Source organism: Asterias rubens, chromosome 8 (assembly GCF_902459465.1).
Source record: "Asterias rubens chromosome 8, eAstRub1.3, whole genome shotgun sequence".
NCBI lineage: Eukaryota > Metazoa > Echinodermata > Asteroidea > Forcipulatida > Asteriidae > Asterias > Asterias rubens.
This window is the reverse complement of record NC_047069.1, coordinates 16,830,354-16,842,100: the sequence shown is the minus strand read 5'-3', so window position 1 is coordinate 16,842,100 and position 11,747 is coordinate 16,830,354. Positions and strand designations below refer to the sequence as shown.

At 38.4% G+C, this 11,747-nt stretch overlaps 2 protein-coding genes across 2 annotated transcripts; one reads left to right on the top strand and one right to left on the bottom strand.

Annotated features, from left to right (window-relative positions):
- Positions 1–325: 325 nt before the first annotated feature.
- Positions 326–4,876, bottom strand: LOC117294015. Its single transcript, XM_033776531.1, has 3 exons — positions 4,866–4,876; positions 4,217–4,334; positions 326–1,078 (listed from the first exon to the last, which is right to left on the bottom strand). Exons 1-3 carry the CDS (start codon positions 4,874–4,876, stop codon positions 341–343), a joined length of 867 nt encoding a protein of 288 aa, XP_033632422.1. The 3' UTR covers positions 326–340.
- A 2,100-nt stretch (positions 4,877–6,976) lies between these two features.
- On the top strand, positions 6,977–11,508 carry LOC117294014. Its single transcript, XM_033776530.1, has 3 exons — positions 6,977–7,451; positions 7,723–7,777; positions 11,198–11,508. The coding sequence occupies exons 1-3, from the start codon at positions 7,131–7,133 to the stop codon at positions 11,506–11,508; spliced, it is 687 nt and encodes a 228-aa protein (XP_033632421.1). The 5' UTR covers positions 6,977–7,130.
- The last annotated feature ends 239 nt before the right edge of the window (positions 11,509–11,747 follow it).

Below are 11,747 nucleotides of genomic sequence, written 5' to 3'. Positions count from 1 at the left end.
TTAAATTAAACAAAACAACAACTTTCGTTAATTGCAGTTTAATTTTGGTTTTTGAAGTTCATGATTGAGTAAAAGATTGGGTACTAATTTCTCTAGCCAGGATTTCCTGTTTGAAAGTCACCATTTCAATCTTACAATACGACCCGAATTAAAACCACGATAAATATAATTATGCAAAGTAAAAATTCATCTTTCTTTCCTTGACTGGTGAATAATAGCCCATTGTAATAACAGCTCTTTTAACGTACAATCTAATAACAGTTTTGTTTATCATAGATCTCATTAATCCAAGATAAGTGAATTCATTCTAATCTGTTTATTCACGAGATACACTGAAATATTATATAGTTTCAGATTTCCCTCCGATGTCTTTAGCACTCCTTGGAGTACATTTTAACTTTGGGAAGGGAACCATTTGCAAAGAGGACAAGCATCTCTTAAAATGTCCCCTCATTGACCTCTGGTCGAAGACTGTGGATTCCGGGTGACCTCCGAAGGCGATCTCAGTGGCGTAAGCCAAGGCGAATACCCCGCAGTCACTAGAGCCACGCTGTGGGTGCATCTTCGGCAGTTGGATCTCAAGACCGGTAGGGGACTGCAGCTCGCACTCACTCCCCGAGAACAGATTCATAATCTGACTGGACAGTTTTGGAGAAAGACCAACATTCTCACTATCCAGCAGCTTGACTGTGCCGTTCATTTGACTGATTGTCACCCAATGTCCGCCACCGTTCAGCATGACCTGAACCCCGTCTGAATTCATGTGCTGAAACTGCAAGATCTCACCCAAGGCGGGCTCTTGAAGACCAGACATTGCAGGAAACTGACGACGAAGCAACGTTTGGGCGGCTGAGATGTGATCATCCGTTAGCCACTCCCCATTGTCCAGTATCTCAACATCTCTAGCATTGAGTCTGAGCTCATTGAGCCAGAAATTGCTGGGTATCCTCTGATCTGAGTACCGGGCAATGGGAGTCCCACGAGGTCTCTTGGTGGTTTGCGCTAAAACCTCGCCATCATCAGATGGTCGTGTCTTTCTCTTGATTGCTTGCCGCTTTCCATGTCCTTTGATATGTAACTAAAATGAAAGAAACAAAACGCATAATGACAAGTGATTTTACAAAGACCTCAAATTGATGTTTGTCCATTATTTCGAAGTAAGTCAAATTTAATATGTTTGAGTTGTCAGTATCACCATGATTGCTTGCTTCGTTACACTAGATTTTGCTTAGTATAGTTAGCTTAGTATAGTTATTGCCACCAATAGAATAAATCTCAATTCTTTTTGCAGAGCCCATACACAATCCCGTTGGTAAAAAATTTCCCAACTTTTTTGCCCAACGTTGGTTCAAATATCAACTGACTACATAATTGGGCATAACTTAACCAACAGTGGTTGGGCAATAACGTTTATCTAATAGTTGGGCAAACAGTACAACAAAACAAGTTGGTCAAATCATTTTACCCAATAGTTGGGCAAGTTTGTTTACCATTATGTTGGTTAAGATGTTGCCCAATAATGTAGTCAGTTGATATTTGAACCAACGTTGGGCAACCGTGTTGGGCAAAGGTTGCTACCCCAAAAAAGTAGCAATGATTGATTATTTGTTGGTTACTCCTTTATTCAATTGTTGGTTAGGCAAAAAACAAAAAAAAACGTTGATCGTCCGGATTTTTCCAAAAGAAGGAAGGTGAGGGCCCTTTTTTTTTTAACGTAAAATATGATGCAACAAAAACTTCAATTCGGAAAGGGCATCTAATTTGCGGTACTCTTTCACCACTGGATTCATCTGATATGTGCAGTCTAAAAAAATTTCAGCCAGTCATTCCTCTTCACTTCTGCTTCAACTTCTGCTTTGTTGTATCTGCTGGAAGCTGGGCAACTGTTGGGTAAAATGATTTGACCAACTTGTTTTGCAGTGCAGGCGGCCAGCATTATCGTAATGTGCTATGCCCATTTTGTGTGTGCGCATTGTCGGCCTGCCAGTGGTCGACCCAATGTCTACATGAAATGGCTGTTACAATGTAGATGACAACATTCTAAGTCACCGAAAGCGTCAAATGCTCGGACTGACTAATTACTATTGTCATGAATTTTTAACATAATCATCGTGATGAAAGCGAAATAAACTAAGGTTAAATAATATCATCGCCACAAATATTTGACAAGCAATCTTTGAAAGGAAAATTAAATATGATATGGAAACCCTTAAAACTAATTGTGTTCATCCTTTTATAAAACAAATAAATAAAACAAGTCATCCACACAATTCCTGGTAGCCGTTAACGAGACGCACTTATCGCTCCTACGGAGATTATCGTTTCTGAACCTGAAATAATGAGTTATTGAATAACAATAGCGCAATTTAATGCCATGCAGGTCGTGAAAACAGCCACTGTTGGTTCCAATTTCCTGCCCTTTGCGTTGAACATGGAGGTTTGAGTTTTACATGGAAATTTAATTTTGTTGGCCCCGAGCCGCATGACTTGTCCTCGTTTTCCCCCGTGTTACAATAATAACAATAATAATAACAATACCTTTTTACGTAGGCTTGAAATCAAGTCGGTAACTGTTGTGCGGTAAAATGCCCTTGGTGTGATAATAAATGCATTTTGAAAGAATCTAATTCTGACTATATACTGCGTTGCAAAAATTATTTTATTTCTTGACTTAATACTGCATTATGTCTTGTAATGGATTATTCCTCAAATCCAAAAGGCCCAAATTATACAGCTCACAATTTAAAGGTAAATAAATTTATCATGTCAGAAGTAACCTGGTAAAAGAGTCAGCAATCAACAGTGTTCATTTCCCTTTTTTTTTTTTTTTTTTTGCTTTTTAAAAATGACAATTTCCGAATAATATTGGGTCTATATAATTTTGTCGAGATAACTGAGCCCGATCAAAAAGTCCGGAACACAACGGATTTAATCTAACCCTTGCCTTTCGATCGTTAACGACAACGGACTGTTCAGCCATTTCCCCAACACGGGAGTAAACATCAAACTATGCACGGTGGGCTCCATCCTACTTTACTTCTGAAAACTAAACTGTGTCCCTACACATGAATCAGTGTATTCTATGGGTAAACCTTTAAATATTGCTTGTTTTTGCTTCTAACCTATAACGTTTCAGAGAAGCACTCCATTCCCCAATCTCGAGAGTATTTTTGACAGCCAGCCGCCATGATGTTGCTTGTGTGCGTGTGTGTGTAGGCCTACCACTACTACATACAGTACGAACGTTGTACATGTACACTAATAAATACTAAATCATTACAGTTTTGTTACAATATTGCGCACCGGTAACTTTGCCCAACAACCAGAAAGCTTTGTGCACAACACCATTGGTTACTGTGGTAATTTTGACCAACTTCTCGGGCAAATCTTGCCCAACTACAATAATATATACATTGGACCAACCAGTTAACCAATAATTTGGTCAACTTTGTTGGGCAACGGTGCGTGTTGGGCAACGGTTTTGTTTAACCAACGTCCATTATTTGTGACCAACAAATTAGTAATGCATTTTACCCAACACATTTTTTGGCCAACAAATTTGCAGTGTAGGTCCTTGACGTGAATGTCGAACATATTAAACATTTTTATGCCAATACAAGTCAAGTTATTAAACATTTAAAAGCAGTGGACACTATTGGTAATTACTCAAAATAATTATCAGCATAAAACCTCATTTGATAACGAGTACTGGGGAGAGGTTGATAGTATAAAACATTGTGAGAAACGGCTTCCTCTAAAGTGACGTAGTTTTCGAGAAAGAAGTAATTTTCCACGAATTTGATTTCGATACCTCAAGTTTAGAGTTTGAGGTTTCGAAATCAAGCATCTAAAATCACACAACTTCGTGTGACAAGAATGTTTGTTTTTTAGTTATCTCGATCTCGCAACTCCGACTACCAATCAAGCTCAAATGCTCACAAGTTTGTTATTTTATGCATATGTTGAAATACACCAAGTGAGAAGACAGGTCGTTGACAATTACAAATAGTGTCCAGTGTCTTTAATTTTTTGGTTATCTTGAATGTATTGTCAGTATAAGAGTCTGGACAAGGATTCGCCTCTTCCATGTAGAGAACACACAACCATGGGGGCCGGCGACAGTCTTTTCAAACCGGTCATGTGATATCGTCGTAAGGGATGGGGTGAAGTGCTGTTTGATTTTAACATGAACGTAATTGGGATGCAATTTACTCACCTTATTGGATGATTGCTGTGGTAACGGTCGAAGAATCATCTTAATTCTCTGGTGTCTGTCCTTAATCTGGATTACAGTATAATCCTTTTTTTGACAATTGCCAAACTCTTTGGTAAACCTAAAAAAAGAAGAAAAAAGTTCATTTCTAATTACCTAATTCTGATTTCTACGAAAATACTACGGAGTCGTACTTTTGTCCTCTTGCATTCAGAAGTCGGTCATTCATTTTGAGGCATTCAAATTCCTTAAGCACTTTGTTAAATTTAGCATATCGTCATGCTTTTCATGACGGACAATGCGCAATCAAAGGCCTCCTTGGCAAAATATTTACCTTTCCTCGTGTAACATAAAATTAATTATGAAGCTGTTAATTGTTAGTGCATGTAAAAATCTGTTCTGTTTTGAAATACAAAATAGTTTTAAAGTAGGCCTACGCTAAAAAATTTCACCGGAAAGCCCGGAATCTATGTTTCAACAATGACCCAGAAGTATGTAAAAAGGAAGCAGAATCATCCCAACTACAATCTTATTCACTTTCCTGAATGGGTCAGGCCCTCTGGGACCCGGAATCTGGAATAATATTCAGACCCAGGAGTTTGTACAGTTTAAAACACCAACAGAGTGAGAACTAGGACCATTCGTATCTTACGTAATGACCATTACAGATGTACAACTTGAGAAAGTTGTGTTCTTTAATACCAAAATCGGAATGACGTCACTTACCGGATGGTTGTTGTCGTCGTTGGTTATTGTAATTTTACCGCAGCGGGAAACGGTCATTGTTCAAAGTGAGCTGGAACTCAATCAAGAACCCCAGGCGATAGTGTCCTCAGTAAAATCTTAAACCTCATTTATTTTGTTTACAAACTTGTGTACAAAACCTTTCACCCAACCAAGGTACACGCTGTTCGTCCATTGTCCCGATGAGCAGTTTACGCCAGCGCATTCGAACATCGAACATTATTCAAATTAGCTACCAATTACGCGATCTTCGACAAATCAACGTCGAACACATTGGTCAAACATAATACCTAAAATCGGGTGACGTAACATAATACGCGTTGTGACATTGCGTCCGAATTCGTCTGCTATGATGTGCGTTCAATTAAACCGTTCACATGACGTCACAAGCCCGAAACAGTTCCTTCAATGAGGTCGTCATGACGAAGAGCTGTCATTAGCGAACGGTTGCACGTGCATGCACGTTTCCATTGTTTGGCATCAAAGATGGCGGCCAATATAATGGATCGACCGAACAGACGCTTAAAAAATAGCATACAAAATTGTTGTTTTTAGCATAAAAACTTACAGGGTCTGGGTACTTTTTACACGATGTCCACATATTATTTACATTAAACTCGAACAGTTTGAAGATTATGATATAAGAAAGCTAATATTTAATACTTGCTGAGATGCTGTAGATTTTGAGAAATGAGTAAAACAATGTCACAAAAATTATTTTAGTCTAAGTTTTTGCATGTAAAAATGGTTCAACCAGTTATGGTATTTACCATTATCATGCCAAAACTGGTTAATACGTTTTTTACATGCAAAATAATGTTCGTCTCACTGACAGACTGAGACGAAAATTGTTTTCGTGACATTGTTTTACTCACCCCATTTCTCAAAAACTATACAGCACCTCAGCAAGTACTATTTTAAGTGAAGCTTTGTGCCATCTTTAATTATTGTCAAACTGAGTATAAGTTCAATGTAAATTTATGGACATTTGTATTGTGTTAAAAAAGTACCCAAATCCTTTAATTGGTAACGAGTTATGGAGAACTGTTGATAAAGTCAACACTGTCAGAAAAGGCACCCGCTAAAGAGTAATGTAGGTTTTGAGAAAAAGGTAATTTCTCCCCTACAAGCATCGGAAAGCACACACAAGGTTTTGGGTTTGTTTTTCGTTCATTATTTTCTTGCAACTTTTGATGACCAATAATTGAGTCCAATCTTTTACAGATTCTTTATCTTCGACAACTATCAAAGGTGTCCAGTGCCTCTAACTATTTCTGAACTAGTTTATATCGTGGCTTGATGGTTATTGTAACAAATCCTTCGCACCATCTTTCAGTTAGCTTTGATATTTTATTATCATACTTCGTGAAAACAGACATCCGGGAACGGCCACAAATAGACATGCTTAAATAGTGCTGGCTAAACACTGGACACATTTCTTCTCACTTGGTGTATCTCAACATATTATGCGCGAAATGTTTATAGAGGGAAAGTTTATAGAGGGAAAAGTGAAATAGATGAGATCGTGTGGCCACGATAAAAACCGTTTTGATGTAGGCCAGTCAATTACACTCTGGACGGCTTAGTTTGTTAAAGGCCGGCTACCATGCTAGATATTGACCATAGTGTTTACGTGCGCCTAATTCATAATGTAAAAAAAGAACTAAGGCACGACAGAGACAAATGACAAGGATAAGTGAAACCTAACCAGTGAAGTTATATTCACAAATGTAATTTAGGAAGACGATTAGGTTGGAAGCGAAATAAAATGTTTATGGAGGGAATACGTAAAAAATGATACCATGTGGCCACGAAAAACGTTTGGTAGGCCTATTCGTTAAAGTCAAATAAAAGCTTTGTGGACATCTTGAGTCAATACGAAGAAAAACCTAATGCGTACGCAGTGAAAACGCAGTGAGTATGAACTGCCTTATATGGTAATACGGGTGCGGATGACCTGCGCATCGTGCTCGAGTGGTAGTGATACACAAAGTACACATCGTGTGTAATATGCCTACATGTAAACGTGTGGTGTTCTTTACGTCATTTTTCCCCCGGAGTGAAAACGAAAACCTACTTGAGCAAGGTTGTTCAATCTTAAAAGATGCCACAGTTTGATAACTTTGATCACATGTAATATACAAGTTGAGAGTAATCGTCACCAATATTGACGATGAAGAAGAGGCTTAGTATCCTCTTTTTGATGGTCACTTGGTGCCTTTTGGCCGAGGCTAATAAGTCATGTCAAAATGCAACCACGAGTACCTCTCGTAACCTGTATTTCAGTAAGCTGATTTTACGCGGATATGGGTACCGCAACGTGACGGGCAAATCGTATATATTTTGCGGCAATCTGTGTCTGTCTGACACCCGTTGTTTGTCCATCAACTACTGGGAGCGAGAGAAGCTGTGTGAGCTGAACGGGGCATCAGCGTCGCAGGTCCCGCAAGCCTTGGCTGAGAGTAGCGGCAGCTACTATTATGGGCCGGAAGAGGTAAGACAATTTCATTAAGTTGGATGGGAGCTATTATTTGAAGAAAAAATAAAAACCAGAACAAATAACGCAATTTCTAAGTAGGTCATTGATTTATCTTTGCAAAAAGAAAGGGGACGACTGATGAAGGCGTTCCAGATATGCTTATTTCAATCGGATGGCTATAAAAGACATTTCTGTCCAACGAAGCTCCGGGACGTGGATTAACAATATTGTGATTGTTTCAAGACAAAGAAATACATCATTGGAGATATTTTCGATTCATTTACAGAATTTCTTCACCAATCTAACTCAACAAAGCTCGTGTCAAGACACTATTAGTAGTGGTAAGTTTGCTGTTTCTTAACATTAATTTGTTGGATCCCGTAGTCCAATTTACATTGACTGTCATTAAAGGCAGTGGACACTATTGGTAATTACTCAAAAAATGATTAGCACAAAACCTTACTTGGTAACGAGTAATGGGGAGAGGTTAAATAGTATAAAACATTGTGAGAAACGGCTCCCTCTAAAGTAACGTAGTTTTCAAGAAAAAAGTAATTTTCATCGAATCTAATTTCGAGACCTCAGATTTAGAATTAATTTGAGGTCTCGGAAGCAAGCATCTGAAAGCGCGCAACTCCGTGTGGCAAGGGGGTTTTTCGTTCGATATTATCTCCCAACTTTGATTACCGTTTGAGCTCAAATTTTCACAGGTTTGTTGTTTTGTACATAATGTTTAGATACAGCAAGTGGGAAGACTGGTCTTTGAAAATTTTTACCAAAAGTATCCAGTGTCTTTAACTTGTTGGCACAGCCGCAAAATGTCCTTAATACGAAGTTCATTACAACCAATTCTAAAAATAACAAAAATGTCTTTTAATTTACTATGAATCAGACGCAAAAACACCCAAAATCACCACAGATACAAATTTGTTTTCTGACAAGCCGTGTCCTTTTTCGAAACTAATGACAAGGAAATGAAAGAAACAAAACTATACGCCTCGGATTTACTTAATAAAGGATTTATTCACTACTCTTTTAAAGCCTATCAAGACTGAAGAATTTTCAGGCAACCGTCGTGGTGTTTGTGAATAGTTTTATTTTAATTTAAGTGTGAATCTTACTCGGTCTGCTTTAATTCACCCCAATTGGCATTGAATGTAATACGATATAGTTAATCAGTGGAGTTTAAAGGGTGTATTCACTTTTTGTAGGAAAAAAAACCCCACAATGTCCACAGATTTACACGTAACTTGCACAGTTTGAAGATAATGATAGCAAAAAGCTTCCCTGAAAATTTGCTGAGGTGCTGTAGTTTTGGGGTAATGAGTAAAACAATAAAACAAAATGTTCATGGAAATAATGTTGGTCTCATGAGACCAAAATTATTTTAAGCATTTACAAACGTATTTTCATGACATTGTTTTACTCATTTCTCAAAAACTACAGCACCTCAGTAAGATAATAATTTGAAGCCATTTTCCCATAATAAAGAGACAATAACGTGAGTGAAGTGTAGTGACAGAATCCGTGCACCGCGCCAAAACACTTTGTCTGGTGTTGTCAGAGTAGACAAGACAGAAATAAGAAATTGCTTTCAATGTTCCAGCCTTTGTATGCAACGACATAAATGGTTTATTGTTTATTGTTTATTTTTAAAACATTTAAAATCTGGGGTCAAACGACCGAATCGCAACTTGAAATTACATCTCAATCACACAAGTTAATCCCGTTTTGTGTCAAAGAAAACAATCTCTTCACACTTATCGTAAAAGAATGGTTTGCTCGCTGGTTTTATTAGGTTTGAAGTTTACGTTGAAGCACATTGTAAACCTTTGCATAGTAGCCTACTTTAATTGCAAGTATCATCATAAAACAAAACAATGCACATTAATAAACGCATGGCTGAAAACCCGTTAGTTAGACGAACAAAAGCAAATACCGGGTTGATATTTTTCAAGGGAATATTGTTTGACAAAACGGCACTGCAAAAAGTAGTTGAGCTTTTACGCATAAATTTTGTAACAACAGCACCATTCAACCGCAGTATAATAAGCTCCAAATACGAAATCAGTAGCCGGAAATTATATGTTTTCATTGGTACCAGCGCTTCAAAACCAACATTATTATTGCTGCTGTGTAATTGACATTTATTAAGTTATATCTCCAATTGTATAGAACAATAAATGCCGACTGCATAATAATTGCTTCGACTCGTGAAAATACATCATTAGTCACCTCCTTGTAACGATACGCATCTACATCTGTTTGAACCCCCCACCCCAAATAACAACCAAATAAAAAAATTGAACAAAAAAAGCAAACAAATTACACGCAAACAAACAAAACAGGAACAAAGCGAAATTGTTCCCCCTAAATAGAAGTTTTCCACGGTTGAATGCTGCCGTCTAACAACAAGTACCGGCCCGCTCTGACTTCACGAAATGCATAGTGTTACGTACGACCAACTCACAAGGTTAAACCCCATAAGTTGGTACACACGGCAGACTATTTTTATAAAGAATGGAATTACCAAAACAAATAAAGAAATGGAAAACCAGCAACTGAAAAAAGACAAGAGTTGAAACATTCTGTGTACAGTAACAATTAATTAAGTCATTAATTTACAAAATCAAAGCTTACAAAGGTTGTTGACAAAATGAAGTTAGATAGAGCATAAATCAAGGCACAATTCGTCAATGAACTGATTTAGGATAATAAAGTAAGATTCGGCCGAAATCAATGAAATAAGATTATTTAAACAAATACCATTAAGTTGTGCTCAATCGACCCAAGAGTGCTCGGGAACGGGGAGTCCGGCGCTCACCACCGGTAGGTAGCCTTCGGTAGTACGGTAGAGACATCACAGTTAAGAGTAGTCAAAGAACCCCCAGTACCACGCCCAGTCAGTAGCGCCGTCAGACACATCACATCCCCGAGGTTTGCACCGGTCAGCATCCCGTCCCGCGCTTCGCAGAATCGAAAGAGGATGCGGCTATGCTTATACCGCATAGTTCCTCAAGCATGACCACGTCTTGAATGAAAGTATAAAGTGCCATTAACAAAGCACACAGGTGGGGAATTAAGAAAGGAAGATACGGCTCAACAAACACACAAGCTGGCTACAGGTTTATAGGTACAAACTGTGACCAAGTAACAATAGATACTATACCGCATGGCACCTAACAGTACTTGATACCGCGGGGTCGAGGCATGGCTGTTCGAGGTATCAACGAGGTACTGTGCATATATTTATGCATTTCGTTTAGTCAGAGCAGGCCGGTGCTTGCGTAAAACGCCTACCATGACAAGGCTACCCATGACACTGAGATGTTAACTATGGGCCATTTATTTTAATCTTTAAATTTGTGTTTCAACTTTAAGCAGCCCGAATGGTTTATCGTTTATTAGTATTATTATTATTATTATTATTATTATTTTTATTATTTTTATTTTATTTTTATAGAAGCATAATACATAGTTAAGCGCACAGACAATGCTTTCAGAGGCGATGACGTATATAGTGGCGCAGGCGGGGCCGCTAAAGCCACAACGTATAACTCTACTCAGCGTTGTGTAAACCAAGCTGCACTTTGTAATACAACTCTACTCAGCGTTGTGTAAACCAAGCTGCACTTTGTAATACTGTTTGCAAACAACACTGTATAGGAATGAATGTATGATTCCCATGTTCCGTAAACCTGACTAATTATGCACTTAATCCAGTTCCTTTCGTGACTTTACAAATACCATTTGTTTTTCAGACTACGCAATCGTCTTCACACCGGAGGAGTATCCCAGCGCCGACCTGACACAGGCCAGAGAGCGTTGTGCACAGTGTGATATGCAACTGTGTTCATTGGCTCAGTTGAAAGCTGCCTACGATGCCGGTTACCGTCTTAATGGATGGGGCATGTACGACACGCCAGGACGAGACGTGACGGTGACGTCATGCGGTCGCTACTTCGGTACTGCGGGGGAGTGCTACTTTACCGAAGAAGGTCAAGAGAAAAGCTCAATCCCAAATACACCCAGAGTGGCTACTACCGAGTCGGTGTACTGCTGTGATGCATGAAATCTAAAGGAGACGCAAAGATTAAGCTATAATTGCGTCAATCAGAGAGCACTCTGTGACTCTAGATTGGATTAAATAATCCATTTACTTATTCAGTTTTCTCCACACTGACATTAAATGTTTTTTTTTCTTTTTTACTTTTTGCACTTATCTTGTTGAGGTATTTTGATGACCAGCTTGCAAAGCGGGATGGGTCGCTCTCGTTAAAAATAACGTTTTAATTAAACAAATAAAAGAAA